Source organism: Halictus rubicundus, chromosome 13, assembly GCF_050948215.1.
Source record: "Halictus rubicundus isolate RS-2024b chromosome 13, iyHalRubi1_principal, whole genome shotgun sequence".
NCBI classification, from domain to species: Eukaryota; Metazoa; Arthropoda; class Insecta; order Hymenoptera; family Halictidae; genus Halictus; species Halictus rubicundus.
In genome coordinates, this window is record NC_135161.1 from 1,280,581 (window position 1) to 1,305,371 (window position 24,791).

The 24,791-nt window shown below is 43.7% G+C and overlaps 1 protein-coding gene across 1 annotated transcript; it reads left to right on the top strand.

The window, feature by feature from the left end:
- Positions 1-1,789: 1,789 nt before the first annotated feature.
- Positions 1,790-3,201, top strand: LOC143360657 (uncharacterized). The gene is made up of 3 exons (XM_076799701.1): positions 1,790-1,881; positions 1,976-2,451; positions 2,998-3,201. The coding sequence occupies exons 1-2, from the start codon at positions 1,877-1,879 to the stop codon at positions 2,406-2,408; spliced, it is 438 nt and encodes a 145-aa protein (XP_076655816.1). The 5' UTR covers positions 1,790-1,876; the 3' UTR covers positions 2,409-2,451; positions 2,998-3,201.
- Positions 3,202-24,791: the final 21,590 nt, after the last annotated feature.

Consider the following 24,791-nt stretch of genomic DNA (forward strand, 5'->3'; position numbering starts at 1 on the left):
CGCAGAAGATATGAGTTTTCCTCCTTGGTTGTCGTTGCCAATGTGACGGCGGTTTGGCGTTCCTCAGGCAGGCAGTTCGGAGGTTCCTGGAAGTTGGGAGCTGGCCACTGATCGGTTGGGCTGGTAATCCACGGCGGACCGGACCACCACAGGTCCGACTGGTGGAGTTCCTGATTCGAAATGCCTCTTGTCGCCAAGTCAGCTGGGTTCTCGTGCGTCCCAACGTGTCTCCAGCAGATTCCAGGTTCGCCTTGAATCTCCGCCACCCGATGGGCTACGAACGGCTTCCAACGGGACGGCTGAGCTTTGATCCACGCCAAGGCCACCGTCGAATCAGACCAAGCCTGTGTGGAGAAGTCGATTAATCCCAATCCTTTTTTAGGGTCGTCAATAGCCGTACGAGGAGAACCGCTCCATACTCCAGTCGATACTCTACTCGCATAACTCCAGTCGAGGGATGCTGGTCGTCTTGGTTGGAGCCACCCTGGATTTCGCCATCAAGAGGCAGGCAGTGGACTCCGTAGCTCGACGGACAACGAGGTATACTGCTGCTGCGTACGCGCGTTCCGACGCGTCGCAGAATTCATGGATCTCCACATGACAGCCCTGTGGAGAGAACTGCGTCCACCTCGTGTACCTGTGAAACAAAACTTGTGTAAGAAAAAGTAGAGCAATTATGCTTCCTACACGCGAATTTAAAATAAAATACTGTTATTTCACATAATGTATTCGAAATTATTTCTTTTCGTCGCGAAGTTCGAGAACCGATTACACGGGAAATACAAAAATCATTCTGAACCTGCCAGTGAAAATAAAAGATTGAACTGGAAAATCATGAAACAGCATTATACTTACATATACAGGGTGGCCCACATAACTCTGAACAGCTCAATATCTCGAAAACTATGCCATCGATTTTAAAGTTCTTAGTCTTAAATTGCATGGAACTGAAGGGCCTTTCTGACTACATAAACGTGAAGTGGCCTCCCTTCCCCTTTAACGGGGGAGGGGAGGTACCTTTGTAATTTTAAATGGAACCCCCTATAAACTGTTACATATTTAGATTCTACCGGAAAAAACAAGTCGATTTTGTCTGAAACATTTTTTTGTCAGATACTTCCATGATGAGATATAACAGTTTGAAGTTTCGATTTGTAGGTTGTTTGGGATCGAGCCTTTAATAGAAGGGTTGAAGGACCACTGTGTAGGCGGCACGGTTAGAGGAAAACTCGGAACTGCACGAGAACACTTTATTTTACCGGCTCGCGGTTCGTCAACACGAACGTTCGCTACACAGAATGTATACGTAAAACAAAATAAACAGTATGAATTATACCCGCTAATATGATTATTCCCGGTCTCGAGAATAGAATCCAGCTGAGATTAACTCCTTCTAAGAACGGGTCACACGCCGCACGAAGCTCTTAGAAAACCAGAGAAACAGAACCGAACCGAACTACTTGCGAGAGCGTTGGAGAACGATAGAGTAATGATTGCTTCGGAGATCGGCGAGCGGTTTCCCAGCACCGCCGGAACGATTACTTGCCAAATTTGAACACGGGCCAATAGAATATCTATTATCGCGTCGATAATCGATACGACGGTGACGGCCTATCACGCGGGGCGCTGAGAATCGACCCGCGATCTCGCGAAGACGAGCTAAGACCCAATGACCGTGCGGCGTTCGCACGTCACGCTCCGCCAATCCCAAACATTCCGCCCGCCTCGTCATTCATTGACGAAACTGAGCAAGAATGAGGGCATTGGGAAAAGTGCAACGTAGTATCCGAAGTTATGATCGCGAGTGAATAATGTACAGTGATGAATGTACAGTGCCAGATGCGTGAGGTGAATTTACAATTGATGTTATGAGATAATGAGGTGAGTGAAAAGTATTCTAATGAATGTGGTGGTGAAACGAGACCGTGATCTTACAACTACGCAACTTAACCTAAATTTATGTACAAATTTACAGACGCGGATGGCACGATCCGCGTAATCGGCCCCGCCTCGAGGCCTCCCCCGCAGTTTATCGCTCATCGTCCGGCAAGTGCAGTGGGATGAGTTTGTGCACCGGCCGAAGCATTTGCGACGCGGCGGTGCGCACGGTTGCGACTCGCACGGAAGAGTCTGGTCCCGGGTGCACGAGAACGACGCGAGCGAGAGGCCATTGCGTGGGCGGCAGGATTTCGCTCTTAATGAGGCACAGGACTCCGGCCTTGAGCGGTGTTTTGTCCTTGTGCCATTTGCCTCGAGGTTGGAGAGAGTTCAAGTACTCCCGCGACCAGCGTCTCCAGAAATGTTGCTGCATCTGCTGGATTAACTGCCAACGGGACAATCGAGAGACGGGGAGGTCCTCGAGACTGGGCTCGGGGATCGCAGTGAGGGGTTCCCCAACTAGAAAGTGACCCGGGGTCAGCGCCGCTGGATCCTCAGGGTCGTCGGACAACGGTAATAACGGCCGAGAATTCAAACAGGCCTCGATGCCGGTCAGGAGAGTGGTCAGCTCCTCGAAGGTTAGGCGCTGCTCCCCGATGATCCTGCGAAGGTGGTGCTTGACGGACTTGACCGCCGCCTCCCAGATGCCACCGAAGTGCGGCGCCGAAGGAGGGTTGAATCTCCAGGTGATGCCCTCCCTGGCGGCAGCTGCGACCTGACCTCCGCTCTGCTTAGATGATTCTCGCAGGAGAGCCCGTAGTTCGTTGTGCGCTCCTACGAAATTCCGCCCGCAATCGCTGTAGAGCTCGGCGCAGCGACCTCGCCGAGCCATGAATCTCCGTAGTGCCGCCAGGAAGGTTTCGGTGGAACCGTCGGAAGCTGCTTCCAGATGAACGGCCTTCGTGGCGAGGCAGATGAACACCGCGATGTAACCCTTCGAGGTGCGCTGACCACGACCCTTCCCGGCTCGAAGCTGTATCGGTCCCGCGTAGTCAATACCGGATCTGAAAAATGGACGACAAGGCGTTACTCTTGTCAACGGGAGATTTCCCATTTTAGGCTGGACTGTTTGCCCTCTCCACCGGATACACGTGGTGCAATGTCGGATACACGACTTGACCAGGCGACGACCCTTCAGGATCCAGCACTCCTGACGAAGAGTGGCGAGAGTCAGCTGAGTCCCCCCGTGAAGGCATCGACGATGCGCCGCGTCAACCCAGAGCCGTGCCAAGTGAGAGTCGTCTGGTAGGATGGCTGGATGCTTCCCGTCGTAGGCGAGGTTGGACGCCTGGAGGCGGCCTCCGACACGCAGTACTCTGTCCGGATCCAGGAATGGACAGAGTTTGGCCAATCTGCTCTTGGCCCGTAGCGGTTGGTTTGCCAGCAGCGCCCTGATGTCTTCCCCGAAGTGCGCAGCCTGCTCCAACCGCAACAGGGTGAGTTGGCAGTCTCGTACTTCTGAGGCAGCGAGTGTTGACTCCTCGTTCTGGTTTCCAGTTCTCCACCGCCGACACCATGCCAGAACTCGGAACAGGCGAGCCAGGTTGGAGAATCGTTCGATCAAGGGACACGACGAGCTCGTCTCGACCCCACGGACCACGTGATGTACCTCCAGTTCCTGGTACTCGTCGCTCGCTTCCTGGTCACTTGTTGAGGGGGGGGTGGCCGGAGGACGAAAGCCACTCGGGTCCTTGCCACCATAGGTCGAAGTTGGATAGCTCGGATGGGTACAGCCCCCGAGAAGCGCAGTCAGCAGGGTTCTCCGCACTTCGAACGTGGTGCCACTTGGCGAGAGGCATCGTCCTCTGGATTTCGGCAACCCGGTTCGCCACGTACGTCGGCCAGCGGGAGGGATGGCCCTGGATCCAGCTGAGGGCCACAGATGAGTCCGACCAGAGGTGGATTTCGGCATCCCGCAACTCGAGCACCTTGGTGACGTGCTCAACGAGTCGAGCCAGCAGAAAGGCGGCGCAGAGTTCCAACCTAGGTAGTGACACTCTTTTCAAGGGAGCCACCCGGGATTTGGCCATGATTAGGGAGACGGTAGCCGCCCCTTCTTCGTTGACCACGCGTGAATAAACCACGGCCGCATAAGCGCGCTCAGAGGCGTCAGCGAATCCGTGGATCTCGAGAGTCTGGGTGGAGCGGTTGATCCCGAACCATCGAGGAATGCGAACCGCTCGCAAAGCCGGAAGTTGCTGCTGAAACTTCTGCCAAATAAGCTCCTCCTTGTCCGGTAGAGGTGAGTCCCAGTCGATTTTTAGGAGCCACAGCGACTGCATGAGGACCTTTGCTACGATCGTTACAGGTGCCACCCAGCCCAGCGGATCGAAGAGATGAGCCGTCCCACTGAGCACAGCTCGCTTGGTGTGTCGGTCCCTCCGAATCGAAGTAGCCGCAGAGACCTGAAAACAGTCAGAAGAAGGGCACCAGCGGATACCCAGAACGCTGTGAGACGAAGACGAGTCCCATTCGACGATTCCCTTCCGTTCGTCGTTGGAGAGTCCTTCCAGTAGTTCCCGAGAGTTGGATGCCCACTTCCGCAGTGGGAATCCGCCCGCCATGAGGAGCTCCCGCACCTCTCGCTGCTTGAGTCGCGCCTCTGGGAGGGAGTCAGCCCCAGTGAGGACGTCGTCCATGTAGACGTCCCGCCGTACTGCTTGTGAACCCCGTGGATAGAGCTGCTCTCCCACTTGGGCGAGTTGATGCAGGCACCGGATGGCGAGGTACGGTGCACAGGCGAGTCCGTACGTCACCGTGTTGAGCTCGTAATCCCTGATAGTTTCCTCCTGCTCAGGTCGCCACACGATCCGCTGCCACCCCCGATCCTCAGGGTGGACGAGAATCTGCCTGTACATCTTCTCGATGTCAGCTGAGAATACAAACCGATGCCGTCGCCACCTCAGCAGCACATCCGCCAGATTAGGCAGAAGGTTGGGGCCCCGGAGAAGGAAATCGTTGAGCGACTTCCCGTTAGTGGTCGGCCTAGAACCGTTGAAGACGACCCGAAGTTTGGTGGTAGTGCTGCTCTCCCGCAGCACGCCGTGGTGAGGGAGGTAGTAGCCGTGCCAGGAAGAAGAGGATCTCCTCGCTGTCATGTGTCCCAGAGCTTCGTAGGCATCCAGGAAGTCGCGGTAGGCTCGTTCGAATTCCGTCGAATGCCGGAACTTCTTGCTCAGTCCCTCCAGCGTCCGAACGGCAGTACGTCGGGAGTCTCCCAGCTCGGGTGCGGTCTTGAAGGGCAACCGCACCATGAAGCGACCATCGGGTAAGCGAAGATGCGTGGCAGTGAAGTGCTCTTCGGCCCGGATATCATCCTCGGTCCCTGGAATCGACGCCTCGACTTCCTCCTGCTCCCAGAACCTCGTGAGCGAGGCCATGAGCTCGCGGTCGACCCTGCAGTGATGCACTGGAGCTTCGACCCGCCTCCCCGGTCCGTTGTCCTGGAAGCACCCGGCTCCGCCAGTCAGTATCCAGCCGAAGTGCGTTTCCTGCGCGACTGGAGTGTGAGGAGGACCCTTCTTGACGCCCTCAAGAAGCACGAGGTCATATGATTCGGCTCCGAGCAGAATATCGACAGGGTCGGACTGGTGCCAACCTTGGTCGGCAAGATTCAACCCCTGGATATGAGGCCAGGAGCAGGGGGAAGGCAGGTTGCGAGGCTGGTAGCTGGAGAGCTCGGAGAGGATGTAAGCCGGTACCCGGAATCGTCGATCCTGTCCTCGAAGCGGGGCGATGACCAGCTCCGTTTTCCCCCGAGTGAACTGCGCCCTGGTGCTCCCGACGCCACGAAGAGGGATCCGGGCTTGGCTTCTCCGAAGGCCGAGCCGCTGCGCCAGAGCCTCAGAGACCAGGGAGACTTCGCTGCCGGGATCGATTAGGACGCGGGCCAGGCTGCGATGCCCGTGGGGGCCTAGAACCGAGACGCGAGCGGTGCCAAGAATCACCGAAGGACTACTCACCGGCGTAGATACCTGCTGCACGAGGGCTCCCGCCGGGCTGCTCTCCCTTGCCGGGGAATCTGCGTCGTGGATCAACGTGTGGTGCTTGCCCTCGCACCTCTGACATCGCTTGGCAGATTTGCAGTCGTGCGCTGAATGGTTACCGAGGCAGTTGAAACAGAGATTCAGCGCTCGGACCGTGGCCTTCCGCTCGGCGGGAGTCTTCTCTCGAAACTGCCTGCAGTTTTGGATATAGTGTTGGTCCTGGCAGAGGCTGCAGGACCGCCTGGAGGCACTAGCCGGAGACACCTGGTGCACCTTGAAGCCCTTGGACGCAGTGCCCTTTCGAGGTGAGGCTCCTTCGGACGGAGTGGGCTCTAAAGCCTCGCAGGCCTGAATGCGTCCGATCAAGAATTCTTTCAGTTGTTCCAGAGTCGGCATCTCCCTGGAAAACTTGACCGAGTCCTCCCACTCCCGGCGCGATTGGCGATCCAGCCGGTCGACGGTCAACTCGACGATCCAGTCGACGGCGTTGGTGACAGGACGATCGAGATTGGCGAGAGCATCGACGGCATCGAAGGTCTCGTCGAATAGGCGCTGCATCTCGGAGGAAGACTCTTTGCGCACCGGAGAGATCTGTGACAGCAGTCGGATTTGCGACTGGACTAGCAGACGCCGATTTTCGAATCGGCTCTCCAGCTTATCCCAAGCTATGGAGAAATTATCGGTAGTCGTTCGGATATTTTTTAGCAAGGAGGCGGCGCTGCCTCTCATGCATGTTTTCAGATAGTGGAGCCGTTCAACCGGGGACAGAGAGGAGTCCTTTATTATGAGCGACGTAAACAAGTCGCGGAAAGAGGGCCACTCCTTGTATTGCCCGTCGAAGGTCGGCAGAGCCATTTTCGGCAACACGGCGCGTGACCTAGAGGAGCTCGCATCGGTGGCAGTTGAATTTGAAACCGGGGTCTCCTTGATAGCGGCAGCGACCTTGAGCCCTGAGATCATTTCCCGGAGCAATCCAGATTGCTCCATGAAGGTCGTTTGTACCTCCTCAGCTTCGTCGTCCTTAAGGTAGGAGCTCTCCCGTAATTTAGGGTCCGACTCCGCGGCGGCTCTCACGACAGCGTCTCCCCGCTGATAATTGCTCCAGAGTTCCTCCAGAGTGCTCATCCCGGCTTCCAAAAATCCAAGCGTTATGTTGGCCTGTCCACGCTTCTTTATGTTGATCACTATCCGGCCGATCCGATGAGCGAGAAGCCTTTGGTTCCCCAGAAGGTCAGCCATTGTTGTTCTCGAATTTTCAAACGCGAGCAACGGTCACGACGAACTAATTTTCCTTCGTTTTAGCACACTGCAGCACTGCATCCGGCTCGAAGGACCAAATGTTTGGGATCGAGCCTTTAATAGAAGGGTTGAAGGACCACTGTGTAGGCGGCACGGTTAGAGGAAAACTCGGAACTGCACGAGAACACTTTATTTTACCGGCTCGCGGTTCGTGTTGACGAACCGCGAGCCGGTAAAATAAAGTGTTCTCGTGCAGTTCCGAGTTTTCCTCTAACCGTGCCGCCTACACAGTGGTCCTTCAACCCTTCTATTAAAGGCTCGATCCCAAACATAGGTACTTGAGGAGCTCGGAAATAGCGTTATGGAATTATACGCGCTTCATAATTTAGAAACATTTCATAATTTAGAAAAGCGGCTTAGTAAAGCTGTCACTAATGAAAATAATAGTGCCAGTATTCTTGCTGTAATTACATTAAATCCTCATATTAGTCAACGTACACTTGCACAAACATCACATATTAGTCGTTCATCAATTCAACGAATTTTGAAACGGCAAAAGTATCATCCATATCACATGGTTTTGTCACAAGAGCTTTCGATAGCAGATTACGATCACCGCGTAAGATTTTGTGAGTGGCTGCAGGGTGTTGTGGAAAACGACTTTTTGTGCAAAATACTTTTTTCCGATGAGGCCACTTTTATGAATTCAGGGCATGTAAATAGACATAATCTGCATTATTGGGCCGTGGAAAACCCAAATTGGATGCGATGTGTTCCCTTTCAACATCGATGGTCTTTAAATGTTTGGTGTGGCCTAATAGGAGATTTTGTGATTGGACCTTATTTTTTTCAAGAAACTGTAACATCTGCAAGTTATTGTGATTTCTTAAAAAATCATTTGCCTGCGCTTTTGGAAGATGTGCCACTGCACGTTAGAAGAGAAATGTGGTTCCAACAAGACGGCGCTCCTCCACATTTTGCAATCATCACCAGGCAATTTGTTCGGTCCCACCGAGATTTCCCTTTACATTTAGTCAATCGTCGCGAGGCAACAGCTGCATAGTATTAAAGCTGAAAGCCATAAATTATGCCCTTCTCCGATTTCTAGCCATCCTTCGAAAACTAGAAGAATGCTAATTCTCGAGTGGCCGTACGCACAGTCCTCGACGGTTTTTTAGCTGATGGCATTGGAAAGTGGCCATAAAAGTTCAATCCGGGAAATCCTCGCTCCGCGTACCACCCGCAATGTACCGGAGGTCTTGGATTCGAACAAAGCGGGCCTTATGGCCCGCTCAAGCGTCGACCAGGCCAAGAGCGCAACCCCTCTTGTGCCACACGTGCGCGTGCCCCTTAACTGTCGTCACCGGACCCAAGTTAAGGGGCAATAAATTCGTCGCGAGCCACTTAGGCTAAATACTCGGGCTGTTCCGGGGTCCTGCAATTCGTTTTTTTTTTCCAACTTTCCTGGTTTGACTTGTGGATGGAGACTTCCTCCTCCACCGGTGAGGGTTGTCCGGAAGATTCTTCCCCTTCAGGTCAGCCAGCGAATGAGAATGACTTTTCCCCCAAATTGGGATGATTTCTCGGCACCACCGAGGTGACCAGCGAGCGGACCCCGGGACAGAAGTTAGACTCGCACAGAAGTTAGAATCGAAAAGACTACATTCGTCACTCGTTAGAAAGACTAGACTCGTTACTCGGAGAACACAGAAGTTAGACTAGACTTCGTCAGTTACTCGATCAGACAAAACTCTTTACTCGGAAATTCTTCATATTTCTTGTACCGCGAGAGTCTACTGGCTCCGTGAAACAGTTGCCCAAAGTTAATTCCGCAGGCAACAATTGTTATTTGTTACGTTTTAATAAAAACATATTTAACCCGAACGAAACAATTCACAATTTTTGAACGAAAAATTTGGGAACAAATGGATAAGTCGTGGGGGACCTCGTCAATGCCCTCCTCGATCCCCCGATCTAACACCATTAGATTTTTTCTTATGGGGATATGTAAAGGACAAAGTTATGTTTGAACCACCGACGACAAAAGAGGATATGAAACAAAGAATGCGTGACGCTTGCGCTTCAGTAACTCCCGAAATGTTAAAAAATGTTAGAACAACTTTGATGTTTCGAGTAAATAAATGTTTACAAGCCCGTGGTGGACATTTTGAACATTTAATTTAAAGTACATTTTATTTCTTCACGAATAAGCAAAGGACTCAAGCGCGTATAATTCCATAACGCTATTTCCGAGCGCTTCAAGTACCTACAACTCGAAACTTCAAACTGTTATATCGCATCATGGAAGTATCTGACAAAAAAATGTTTCAGACAAAATTGACGTGTTTTTTCCGGTAGAATCTAAATATATAACATTTTATAGGGGGTTCCATTTAAAATTACAAAGGTACCTCCCCTCCCCCGTTAAAGGAGAAGGGTGGCCACTTCACGTTTATGTAGTCAGAAAGGCCCTTCAGTTCCATGCAATTTAAGACTAAGAACTTTAAAATCGATGGCCTAGTTTTCGAGATATTGAGCTGTTCAGAGTTATGTGGGCCACCCTGTATATAGTCACTGCAGTCTCGCGAATACAATAGAATATTGTTTTCTAAAACGCTTTAACGATTTCAAATACTAATTTCGGTTATGATTAGTTAAACTTTATGTTGGGTATAAATAACAAATGAATGAAACTGTACGTACAATAAAGAATATGTTTAACTGCAAAATTCGAAATGTTGTAAACAGCCAAATATTAATATGTACTTTATAAATGTAACGTATCCGCGAATACATTCATTGTTCAGAACTGTATTGTTATTGTTATAGGATGACATCATTTTGTTCCTATTATTAATTAACTACATTGCTTTGAACAGTAATTATTATATAAAAATTTTTTAAATGGTTTTTATGAAAATTGTCATGAACATTACAAGACAAATGTTTTAATAACTTACTAAAAACTACTAAGCCAAACTTTGAACGTAACTTGGTTATATATAAATAACCTTTTGCAATTTTGAAATTTGAACACCAATTATTACTATATTTGTTAACAATAAATAAAAGATTCGTCTTAACATCAGCTACAACAATATGTAATAAAAAATACTTAGTTTTATATTTACTTAAAAAATTAAGATGACCATAATTTTTTATCAAAAAAAAATTTTTTCTATTGGTATTTATAGATAACTGAGTATCGATTAACTTTTGTTGGAAACATTATTCTGCCAGATTATCCGAAATGTTTAAAACATCCCCAGATGGCTTCTTTTGGGTCACTGAGATCTTGGTTGGTGGCCCGTCGAGAAATTTTCCGAGTGTGGTACTCGCGAAATGATCGTAATTCCTTATGCGTTGCTTCCTGGGTATCTTCTGAAAGATTTCCGATGGATAATAGGATGCTTTTTACCACATCAGCACCTTGTATGAGCACTTTGTGTACAGTTACCAATATATAATACCATGGATATAAATTCATTCCCCGATGCTCTGTGTGCAACTCGTGCTATGTACTCCAACTCTTCCGGGGTGTACTGCGTCAGCAGGCTTTCTATTTGCCTGCGATTTACCATGTCACTTGCCTCAGAAAACCCTTTTTTTGGTCGTCCACCTTCACTGCGTCCTTCAAATTCAAACAGTGGTTGTTCAAACCAATCGGGACATTTTAAAAGAAATCTATCAACATCGCGTTCGTTGTTCTTCCATTTTTTTACTAAATTGATACAAAATTGTTTAATTATTTTTCTAACAAAATCTTCTGACGTCTATCAAAATTTTCAAAATTACATGTCTGAGCCACATATTCATAAATTGAATTTTGGACACCAACACTACTAGACGCACAGATGTTATTTCTATCTCGAAGAAATTGAAAGATGTCCCTCCCTACAAACAATCAAGATTAATGTAGAATACTTTGCACAAGTGTTCATTAGATTTATCTAAGAATTTCGCAGTATTTCGTTCGTAAACAAATTTATTTGAAGAGAGAAGTCAACCTTTTGTCCGAACTGACCGTTCTATGTAAGTGCTTATGAATCAACGGCTATCGCCATTGTATATTGTTTTGAAAGAAGTCAAAGGGCAGTTAGGACCTCGTGTACGAAGAAGTGTGTTCACGGCACCTAATGTCCACATTGAAGCTTCCACATCGGGTAAACTAACGAAAGAATTATTTAGAACGTGGTTGACTGAAGTATTTCTCCCATCTGCTCCAGAAAATTCTGTTTTACTTCTTGATTCATGGAATGCATATAACGACGAGATCATAAGTAACGCCCTGCCAGAGGGCCGATCTTCCGATCTTGCAATATTATTAAATATTGATATCTATCTACTGTGACGTGGCATATTTGTCCACGTCCCGCCGATCAAGGTCGAAAGACCGGGCCACTCTTTGGCAGCACCGCGGCAACAACGGCTGCCGTGATCGATCTCCCTGGGAGCACCCGAGATCCCAGATCGAGAAATTGACGCGGTTTAAACGCCGCGCCACTTGGCGCAACGAGAAGTTGCAGGACCGTGGCCGGGTCCCTGGGGAGCCCGGATACTTTTCCCTTCTCCCAGGAGCACGGAAAATCCGGAAAGGAACGCTGAGGGGCCGGCTACCAAGGACGCCCGCAAGGATACATCGAGGACGACACCGAGCCCGGGTTTGCCAACCCGGAGGCGCCGCCGAGGAATTACGGATCAGAGAAGACCTTCGTCTCGACCTCGTCGTCGCCTCGCCCGGAAAAATTGAAAAGGATGCGTGAAGGGATAGGCCCGATGTCTTCCTCAGCGGGAGTTAGCCAATCGACGCGTGTCATCGGAAGAGCGTTAGCCAATAAGTTTGTTGCCGGAGGCCCCGGACTGCTGGGTGCGGCCCTGCCGCGTGCGAGCGAGTAATAGGTCCGAGCGTCGAGCGGGAGCGGGAAAAATGAGGAAAGTGGGGGACGCCTCGCTTCCGCGTTTGCGAGGCTTCGCGAAATGGGTCACTGTGCCGCCAGATCTAGTCGGGTTTAGACTTTTCACAATTGCCTAAGAGAGTCAGTTTTTGTACGACCTATTGCTGCCGGAAGGACGTGGTAACGCTGCAGACCACCGAGCGAGCGACACAGCTTATTAACCACGCTGCCGGGTGGTAAGTGCCGACTAGGCTTTTCGTGCATTTATTATTTTCGCGTTGGCTCGGTAAGCGTTTTGCGAATCGGCCGGACTTCCCGTCGAAATAAAGACGGAATCCCGCCCGCCGGGAATCGCGGTTCGAGGGAATTCGCGAAGGGGGTGAGACCGTCGGTCGGTCATCGGGCGAGGGATTCGTCCGATACCGATTTTTTGCGATATTTGCGAATCTGGGGGGTTCCAGCTGTTTCCGACGGTCACAGTCTTTAGAATTTTGCTGCCGCGTATTCTATCGGAATCCGGTCGCTTCTCGACCGGCTAATTGCCACTCGTAGCTGCCGTACATCGCGCCCACGATCGGGTTCGACGCGTAGGAAAGTAGAATCGGGAGAAATAAGCGCGAGCGACCGTCCAACTGTCGAACCATTGTACAATACCGCGCGGGCTTCGTTTCCATCGCTGCCGGGTCGTCCCGGCAGCCTTCTGTAATCAGCAAAATTAATAAATGTAAAGTCGAAGCCCATTCTCGTCTATCTTTCTTTCGTGAGAAACCTTTCCGCCGCGGGAAACGTCCCGCATTCCCTCCGCGTAGTACCCTGGCCCGGACTGTCGCTATTCAGGCCCTCGCGCGGTTCTCGGAGGTTCGGCAGAATAATTAGCGTCTCGCGTTATCTTCGAAATTGTTCGTGTGACACTTGCGAGTGTCTGGCGCCCGTTTCGAGTCCTGAACCCGGTAAAGTCTTCCGTCGGGGAAAAAGTCGAACCTACGAGATACCGTTTGTCACCGGGCGAAACACGGTCCGCGCGGCCGAACGTGCCTAGCCCGTCGTGGCCCCGGTTTTCTTCCGTCGGACGGGTCAGAAAACCTGGGCCCCGTGACACTACACGCAAGAGATAATATTATTAAACTACACTCATTAATCCATAACCAATTATCAGCTGCGCGTTATAAACGGCTGTTTCAATATGCTTGGTTCCGCAGTGGATATATAGAAGAGCGGCCAGGAAAATTTGAAAATCCCGTAGAGTTCTGCTTTACGAAATTACATGGTCTAACGTGTTTCCATTGCTCAAATGTAGTTGTATTTAAATGTTCTTGGTGCAAAGAACATTTATGTTTTTCTCATTTTATCCTTGAGTATCATTATTGCCAGAATTATGTAGAATAATTTTTGCGGATAGCTCTTCTTTCAAAATCAGCTCTTTTCAGAGCTACCATAAACGACGAGGGAAACTCCAGCTTCGAGGATTCACAGTTTAAAAAGGCTGCAGGTATATTTTGACCGAAGGCCCAACGATTGCGGAATTTCACAGGCGAATTGGCTATAAAAGTCGGTACCCTTACTCCGCCGCACAGTGGTCTGAGAGCGGCTAAAACTGCATATTTTCAAGTGTCTTATAAAATGAAATTTGTTATATTTTTTACTAGTAGGGGATTAAATCAAAACGTTTCAAGGATGAATTAAATTCGGCAATTCAATGAAACAATGATAGGTTTCAGAATGAATTCAAGCGCATGTTTGAAGAAACCGTATGCGCCTGTAAAAATAGAAATACGAAAAATATTTTTTTTCCTGGCTTACTTCGAGTGCTAAGACTCGGAAACAATCGTGGAAACTATTTATTTTTAATTTCTTCGAGTAGTTTTACATGTAATGCCATTAAACGTGGAAAAGAGCAACGTTAATGAAGTTTAAAAAGTGATATCTCTCTTGCGCCAACGTGTGCCAACGTGCGCATGCTAAAAACACGTTTGTAGATTTCTAAGTAAATAATAAATCCAAAATTATACTGCGGCAACCTGCGGCTTCGCGTTTTATCTCATGAAATGTCGGTGAAAAACGTGGTGTCCCGGGTGAGGTCAGGTTTTTAGTGGGTCTAGGTACGCCAAAAATCTGCTACCTGAGCCCCACACTACCCCATTCTGGGATGTGCGTAAGGCATTTTCCTCCTCTTACTTAAAGAAAAAAAAAGTATACCTTTTTCGTGTAAATAATAAGCTTAATTAAAATTTAAATAACCGTTACCTCTATATCATAAATTTTCATTGAATCTTGTACATAAGCGTATTCTTCTCATTTCATTTTATTTTAAATTACATAAAATTATTATTATTTAAATTAAGTAGTATTTTTTTATGGAGAGGAATTATTTTTTATCATTTTTAATCTAAATTGAATTATATTTCATTTTAAATTTATTTTATATTCAATCTATGTGTAAAATTTATTATTTATTATTTATTATTAATCTATTATTTATTTTTTAATTTATTTATTTATTTCTATCGTGCCCAAGAATAATTAAAAACACTTTCTATCCAGAATTTTGTCGAAATAGAGCTTTCCTAGGGTTTTACCCGCTTTCGGCCTTTTCAGACCACTGTGCGCCGCGGTAATTAGCACCGCGTCACGCTGGTACCTGCGCCCCTCCTTTAGCTACTAATAAAACAATAAACGACACAATCCAAAACAGAAAAATAACAGTTATAGAACCGAAATAATATCGATTCTCCAGAACCGTGACCGTAACCGATATAAGCCAGAACCGATATTCTCGTAACAGTTACATCATTTCGGTTCTTCATAACTGTTTCAGTCAGAACCGATATATAACAGTTTGAAACAGCTATTTTCAGAACCCATCCAGTCCCTGTCAGGAAAGTATAATTGCAAGCGGCAACGACTAAATAGCCAGTAATTATAATCTTTGGATGTGAGAACGAACAGGTCGATGTACACATATAATATGTATCAATATACCATTTCTTTTCTTGAGACTGTCTCTACTTTCTGAATCCTACATGTATTGTATATTACTTTTTAATAAATATATTAAATACATAAAATGGTACTATTTATTACATCCTGTGTTTCATATTAGGTACTGATCTTTTATTGCAAACAATTAATAAAAATGTGATTATTAATAATCAATGTATTATTTTGTGGAATTAGCTATTACTTCAAACAGAATATTTTATCTCTGTTTAAATACAATGCTTTCTGTTTCTATACTCATTTAAAGCAGAATAAATGCTTTTTCAATTTATATAAATAAACTTTTATTTATTGATAGTAAACAAAATAATAATTGTTGTTGAAAATTTAATATAAACTGTTGTTGGCTTCTTTGAACCTTTTGTTATCAAATACAATTTTCAAAAAGGACGGAAAAATATTCAAAAGATTGTCAAAAAATATTTTAATGACAGTTGTTATGCGAGGTTCCATATTCGTTACAAGTTGCGGCATGTCTGTTATTATCGATAATTATTATCGATATTGTTATTATTGATAAACAATTACTTCAAAACTGATAACAATAATGGTAAGAGATCAACTAAATCTGAACTCCTGTATGCTTTTACGATTTAACGATAAGTCAAATCAGCAATAAACAGAATTTTATACAGATTTATTGTTTATAATTAATAAGTTCTTGCACAACTTATGAAAATATTTGGAAAAAAGAACTAATAATTGTATATGTAATGTTAACATATAATAACTGACACGCTGCAACTTGTAAAGAATATGGAACCTCGCATAACAGCTGTCATTAAAATTTTTGTTGACAATGTTTTGAATATTTTTCCGTCCTTTTGAAAATTGTATTTGATAGCAGAACGTTCAAAGGAACCAACAACAGTTCATATGAATCAATTTCAAGATAAAAATAGCGCTAAATAGGTATTTCAATTTTTAACAACAATTATTATTATGTTTACTATCAATAAATAAAAGTTTATTTACATAAATTGAAAAAGCATTTATTTAGCTTTACAATGGGTATAGAAACAGAAAGCATTGTACTTAAACAGAGATGAAATATTCAGATTGAATTAATCATGTAATATCTCGTTTTGTTTACTTTTCCAGAATTGCGACTGTAACTTGGAAAATAGCCGAAATACCCGCTGTGCATTACACGGCAGTAACAGTAAATTGGCAACTATGCGACGAATATTCTCCGATGTGGTTTGGCAACTACGCCTTCGATACCTGTGAGTCAATATAATTCCTAAACTCACCACTCTAAATCGTAGAGGGCATACCAAAACCTCTGATTTTTTGAACGGTCGATATTTCAGTACATCGGACACGAAGTCCCATAAGATGATAGGTCTATCCTTATACCTCGTCTGTGGTCTGTGATATTGGTTCCACAATATTAGTTCTGGATGATACGGTAGCATGTGACACGGAATGGTACGGGGGCTCTAGGCCCCCCGAGCGTGAGAAAGTAAAATACATTGGGTGATTGGCCTACTCCTATACCTCGTCTGTGATAGCAGAGAGGATAGGAGAGTGCTCACGCCCGGGTTTTCGGCGTTCCCGATATAGTGCTGACATCTGCTCAGCCTTAGCATGACACAGAACCGTGTCGTCTTTCCTAGAACAGAACCGTGTCGTCTTTTAGCATGACACAGAACCGTGTCGTCTTTCCTGGAACAGAACCGTGTCGTCTTTCCTGGAAGAGAATCGTGTCGTCTTTTAGCATAAAACCGAACGCACATTATTTTTTAAACCAGGATTAGAACGTACAGCTTAATTGTTTTATATGAAATATCTAACTAACATGTAAATCTTGTGTACAAAATCTCTAATTAATATAAATTAAGAATAATATTAATTGTAATGATACGTATTTTATTTTTTTCCAATTTTGGCCCTAAGAATTCGTTACGGGCTTGGGTACGGGTCTAGAAGCGGGAAGACAGACCAGCCGTACTCCACTCAATGACAATTCACACATTGCAGGCAGACACTCAGGAGAAAGGCGATACAAGTTTCGGGGAAAGATCCTTGAACAAGGGATCTTTGCGCAGTATCCTGCGAGGCTTACGTGAGAAAATGAATTCACGGAGTCAGTAGGCGTGGCACAATTTACGTAAGGTTAATGATAGTTCAGTAAGTTAAATAACACTATATTAAGCAAGCCATATAGAAGTTAATAATAACATCACTCTCCAAAAAATTATTATAATTTACCATATTTATATACCTTCTATGTGTATGTAACTCCGTAAGGAGTTAATGATATTATCGATTTATATGTAAGTTCATTCGAAACAAATTCGTCAAAATGCCGGAAATATTGTCTTTTAAGTTTTTCACGTGAAACGTGCATTATTTCAAATATTAATACAAATAAAGGTTACGCACATATTTGCCGAATATACCTAATGTAGTTATTAAAAAAATCAAATATATTAAAAATCACGTTATAAGTTACAAATGAAATACTATTATTACCATTATCTATTTCAAAAAGAACGCAGAGTTAAATCTTGGGTATTGCGATAACTCGCTCGCCCGAACTTGCCCTATTCTTTGCGAACGCGCTCGATGAAGTCGGGTCATGGTCCGTCCGAAAGGCTCGGACCGCTCGACGTGTCCCGATTCGAGTGCCCGATTCACGAGCCAGCCCGCACATCCCTACTGTGTCACATCTGGAGTTTTATGGCATGCTAACAATCGACATTGAGTTGCAAATCAGACCGTACAAGCAAACGCATTCGCAACTTCCAGAGGCCTGATTCCAAGGCTAAAAGAAGAGGCCACGACCTTCGGGTCACCGATTCTGTTGAAATTTTGCACACTTGTAGATCTCGTTCTCCTGTTCACGAATATATACCATTGTAGGGGCAGATACTCAATAGTTTTCGAGATATTGACGATTAAAGTTTCATTATTTCTTATATAATGCCGTATTTTTCCTAGATTACAAGAATCGGTGTGGCACGACGGTAGCGTACCGAGTTTTCAGCCGAACGACCAGGGTTCAAATCTTGCCGACTAGTGCATTTTTTTTTATTATGTTTTATCATTGTCTATTTATATTATTAATTTCAATCGACTAAATTTCACGCATAAAATTGCATTTTGAATTATAAATAACATGTATTTATTTACTAACAACAGAATTATTTACTATTATTATATATTATTATTTATATATCAAATATATATATTAAATTTTAAGAAGTCTTTATAAATATCCTGTGTTCATTTTCCGGTTTCCGAACAAGTTACTGTTACGTTTGTGTGATGTGACATAAGTTCATCTACCTTTACTTGAACCAGTGCGGTCTTTTCTCCCTTTTATGTTATCGTAATTTCGAACGTTGATTGATACTGACGTCCTGTCTGATCCATGTTGATTATATAATTTAAATGGAATTGCTAGGTGATATATTTTACTACTTTCCGATAATTTTCGGCGGCCTGCTATGTTTTATCAAAATGAAATCGGTACTTATCATTATATTGAAATTTAATCGATTTAAATTGATAATATAAATATACAATGATAAAACATAATAAAATTTTTAAAAAATGCGTTAGTCGTCAGAATTTGAACACTGGAACATATTTACTATATCTGTATTTCTATCGATATCTGCATTCCTATGTAATAAATGATTTTTTGCTTTTCCATCAATGATATTATTTCTTAACTTATTCAGTGATATTACTTATTAGAAGATCAATGATATTACTTCTTAACTTACACCGGATTATATCCCGCTTTGTATTAAACAATTTTTGGATATTATTCCGAAAGGCACCGATGGCCGATCGAGATGAAACTTGGTGGGTATGTAAAACTCAACATTCTGAACAACTTTTTCCTATACATGTAACCGCGGCTCGGCCATAGTTTTGGAGATATTCCTATACGTGTACGTTCGAGGCGTGCGTATCACATTTCTAGCGGAAAAAACATAAACAGATCATTGTGTCGATTCCGTCCCCTCAACGGCCTAACCCCAACAAACTTGAATTATACCACCGGCTGTACTTCCGAAAAGCACCAGGGAAACACAATACGCACGCCTCGGACGTACACGTATAGGCAAAATTCAATGTAGTAGTAGCTGCAGTTTTCCGCGAATATCTCCGAAACTATGGCTGAGCCGCGGTTACATGTATAGGAAAAAGTTATTCAGAACGTTGAGTTTTACATACTCACCAAGTTTCATCTCGATCGGCCACAGGTGCCTTTTGGAAGGACAGCCCACCTGTTATCTAAACATTCTTTTAAAGTCCTTTTTTACAGTCGCAGAGGAAGAAACGCTCTGTATTTTGGAATTCAAGTAATTGTAGACACTTGTATGATTCTGTTATATATACTACTTTGACAAAATTAGAAAATAAAAATTATATGGCGTGTGTAATACCGTACAAAGCAGTTTCAGATGAATGATAATGTGTTCAGGAACTGTTACAGAAATATGTAAGATCACCCTGTCGATGAAGTATCGAATGCGGTTTATGACACGAGCGACTGGAGTCCACCTCTTTTGAGGAGTTTCGTGCACACTGCATGTTTAGCCTTCCTTTAATTAGTTTTGGAGGCAGGTCTCTGGAAGTTGTGGATGCATTCGCTTGTATGGTCTGGCTTGCGAGTGACCCGAAGGTCGTTGCCTCTCCTTTTAAATTCCTCCTTGGAATCAGGCCTCTGCAAGTTGCGAATGCGTTTGCTTGTACGGTCTGATTTGCAACTCAATGTCGATTGTTAGCATGCCATAAAACTCCAGATGTGACACAGTAGGGATGTGCGGGCCGGCTCGTGAATCGGGCATTCGAATCGGGACACGTCGAGCGGTCCGAGCCTTTCGGACGGCCCATGACCCGACTTCATCGAGCGCGTTCGAAAAGAACCGGGCAAGTTCGGGCGAGCGAGTTATCGCAATACCCAAGATTCAACTCTGCGTTCTTTTTGAAATAGATAATGGTAATAATAGTATTTCATTTGTAACTTATAACGTGATTTTTAATATATTTGATTTTTTTAATAACTACATTAGGTATATTTGGCAAGTATGTGCGTAACCTTTATTTGTATTAATATTTGAAATAATGCACGTTTCACGTGAAAAACTTAAAAGACAATATTTCCGGCATTTTGACGAATTTGTTTCGAATGAACTTACATATAAATCGATAATATCATTAACTCCTTACGGAGTTACATACATGTAGCGTCCGGTCGCACGCACACAAAAGAGTCTTTCTTTCGTGCAAACGGCCAACGCAATTTACGACTCTCGTTCGACGAAGCTATTTTTGAGTGGACATTTTCCAGACCTAGTCGAAGTATGTTTATTAGAGTTTTGTCCCAAAGTCCTCAATAGCAAACCGAGACCGTCGTAAATTAAGAGACGAACTGAAGGGCACTTGAAGCGGACCCAACGGTCTATCGACACTTGGGTCAAGCATGGGTGGCCCGGAGGAAAGTCCCATCATCTTCTCCGATCACCTCGCCGTTCCGAAAACAAAAACGCCAAGGGCGGAAGGAACGGGGGTGAGACGAAGAAAAAGAACAGCTCTGATTGGAAGGACCCAAAGCGTGGGTTAGCCAATCAGGGTTGTTTAGGATTTTTACCAGGGCAAACGAAGGCGTTAGAATTAAGTTGTACAGGACTTTCGAGGAGTCAGTCAGAAGTCGTCGCGAGACACACGTCGTATTTTGTAGACAGTCGTCGAGCGTTGTCCGAAGACACCTCGCGTAAATTGTACAGTCGCGAACATTACATGTACATATAGACATTAAAGTAAGTTCGCCAGCAAAGTGTAGAATGATAAACAGACCCTATCCACATACACATAGAAGGTATATAAATATGGTACATTATAATAATTTTTTGGAGAGTGATGTTATTATTAACTTCTATATGGCTTGCTTAATATAGTGTTATTTAACTTACTGAACTATCATTAACCTTACGTAAATTGTGCAACGCCCACTGACTCCGTGAATTCATTTTCTCACGTAAGCCTCGCAGGATACTGTACAAAGATCCCTTGTTCAAGGATCTTTCCCCGAAACTTGTATCGCCTTTCTCCTGAGTGTCTGCCTGCAATGTGTGAATTGTCATTGAGTGGAGTACGGCTGGTCTTTCTTCCCGCTTCTAGACCCGTACCCAAGCCCGTAACGAATTCTTAGGGCCAAGCATGCCAATAAATAACTAAAAAATGACAGTGTCTCACTCGATCGTAAAACAGATCCAGACATGATGTCTGAGCATGGGCAATCATGATGTCTAGACAATTCTAGAAAAATATAATATTAAATTCCCTACATTTCAATTTAAATAAGATAAGCTAATTTTTAAAGTAAGTGAAATTACAATCAAAGTAAATACTTTTGTCTACATGTATAACTCCACATAATCAAATTGTACAAAAATTTTAACAGCTTATAGCTGGCAAAGATTATTCGAAGAAAATTATTCGAATCGTTTGAATAGCAATACAGATCAAATTATATCGTGCTTAGTGTCATTTTAATCAGAAAAACTCCACAAATAGGTTGATGGAAGTGCTATAAAAAAATAATGAAAAATAAAGAAGTTTTGTAATTTGATTAGTAGTAGTTTCACACCGATATACCTGCTCTCGCCTCGGATCGCGCGGCTGCCGTTTATTGCACCCCTGGGCGACCGAGGTGGCACGAGCTTCTGGGCCTGGGCCGACGGGGCTCGAAGCCGCTTATTCGAGCTGACGAAAATTATTCGAAATTCGGAAGAATTAGTCGTAGCCTCCGAATAACAGTACAGATAAAAAATGAAAATTTAATTTGAAGCTTCGAATATAAAAAAGTATTTTTATTCGTCGGATAAATTCTCATCTAATAAAATTATTTATTCGACACTCGTCCAATAAAGAAGCTTTTTTTTATTCGAACCTTCAAATAACAAATAAAGATAAAGTATTTTTTATTCGAATTTTTATTTAAATAATTTTTTATCCCAAATAATGCCCATCTCTGCGAGGGCCGTTAGCACCGTGAAAGATTTACTTAATATTTAATTGAATTTAATAATTACAAAGAGTGTATCATGAACAAAGTGCATGCACTTGGAACTGTTACAGAAATATGTAAGATCACCCTTTCGATGAAGTATCGAATGAGGTTTATAACACGAGCGACTGGAATCTGCCTCTTTTGAGGAGTTTAGTACACACTGCATGTCTAGCCTTCCTTTAATTAGTTTTGGAGGCAGGTCTCTGGAAGTTGTGCATGCATTCGCTTGTATGGTCTGGCTTGCGAGTTAGCGTACCATAAAACTCCAGATGTGACACAGAACACAGGTAGGTGTGCTGGGCACTACGTCACCAACGCACTAAAGGACTGAAATGAAGGAAACACTTTTGTTTTTTCAATGATCGTCGCAAAAAATTGTTCTTCCCTGAATATGGATGGTACCATGGTTTTGAGTTGTAAAAGAGTGCAATGCAGCCCATAAAAAATTAGTAGAACGGTGAAATAAAGAGCAAACTAGAATGTTTTCGAGTAAAATTATTTAAAAATAGTTCTAATGTGTTTTTAAAGTCATCTAGTAAAAATCTTATGGTGCTGGGGTGGAAAAAATATTTATTCATGAAAGAAAATTTTTTTTAATTAATAATAACAGTAGCTAAATATATGAACAAATTTAAGATAGTGTTGCTGACAATAGCTCATTATTAGATTAATATTCAGGTTGGTCGCTTTTAAACTTCGATATGAGATCTGTATTTGTTCGAATTTTTCCGGGTTTTCCATTTTTTATAACTAGAGTTTGCAACTACAAAATTGGAAAAAAATAAAATACGTATCATTACAATTAATATTATTCTTAATTTATATTAATTAGAGATTTTGTACACAAGATTTACATGTTAGTTAGATATTTCATATAAAACAATTAAGCTGTACGTTCTAATCCTGGTTAAAAAAATAATGTGCGTTCGGTTTTATGCTAAAAGACGACACGATTCTCTTCTAGGAAAGACGACACGGTTCTGTTCCAGGAAAGACGACACGGTTCTGTGTCATGCTAAAAGACGACACGGTTCTGTTCTAGGAAAGACGACACGGTTCTGTGCCATGCTAAGGCTGAGCAGATGTCAGCACTATATCGGGAACGCCGAAAACCCGGGCGTGAGCACTCTCCTATCCTCTCTGATATATATCAGTGGTTCAAACAGCGCGCGTTCCGGCGAATCGTAGAACGTCAGGCAGTGTCGGAATTCTTCGTGTGGATTACCTTCTTCTTTCATTGTCGTGATATGTGAGCGAGTGGTTGAACGTGTTTGTCGCGCGAGATATATTTTGTTTAAATAAGAAATATTTACTATTTCACATTATTTTCGTTGGTATGGTTCCATCACTACTTTATTTTCCTCGTTATTCAATTTTATCTAAGAAGTATAAATGAATATCTCACAAATATAACCCCAACAACGTGGTCATGGGCCCAGAACACGTGGCGTTGTGCAAGGTTAAAAATGATTAATTCAGAAGAGGGAACAAAAATCAAATACACAATTTGGAAATAACGGAAACGTAACGATCAAAGAAGGTAAGATACAATAGTTGAATAAAAACAAAAGAGACCAACAATGCAGGTACTGTAAGAAGCTTGGAGATTTGACGGAAGACTGTTACGCATTAAGAAAAAGACAACAAAATAATACAAGAGGAAATTGGCACAGTGAGAAAAAGGCTTTTTATAGTGAAAGTACCATGGAGCTACGAGGAGATAGTGATCACGAAGCACAGGCTATAGATATTTCAGAAAAGCCTCTCGACGAATAGCTAATCGACAGTGCAGCTGTGTCTGACTTTTGCAAAGAAAAGAAATGGTTTCAAAATTTCAAAGAATTGCCACCCATTGATGTTTTAGTAAGTGATACAAATTCCAAATCACAAGTTTTAGGAAAGGGTTACATCATCTTTTATGTCAAAGATAGAAACAAATTTGTACAAATAAAATTGAAAGATGTTCTATATGCACCAAGTATGATAACGAATTTATTAAGTGGATCAAGCATGTACATAGCAGGATTTCACATAAATTGGAAAAATAACAAAATGGTAGTATACACAGATGAAAAGAAATATTAATTTACGGTTTATCGAAAAGAGAAACTACATATATCGTAAACCTGGGAAGAGAAAAGATGAAACATACATGTCTGGATGGTGCCCAAAAGGTGAGATTAATATGAATACGATGCATAGAAGATTATGTTATATAAATAAAAGCATCATTGACTACATGGAAAAGAAAAATATTATAAGAGGTATGGAAAAGGTAAATGGAGACATGGACATGTGCGATATATGTCAAATGGCGAAGGCAACAAGGTCATCGTTCAAACCAGTATCAAGGATAATGTCCAACGGAATACTAGAAAGAGTTTACATGGATATATGGGGATCATCCCCGGTGACATCATCGGGTGGTTGTAAGTACTTTTCATCAATAATAGATGGCTACTTCAGAAAAATATTTATCTATACAATGAAAATGAAGTCTTACGTTTTTGCGTACTTTAAGCAATTTGTTAGCTTGAGTCGAAAGACAGCACAACAGAAAACTGAAAATCATTAGAACAAATAATGTAAAGGAATTCTGTCACTCAGAATTCGACGCATTTTTGAGACAGACAGGGATAAAAGCAGAGGCATAAAAAAGGGATAAAAACAGGATGGCAATGAAAGAAGTAAGAGCCATGT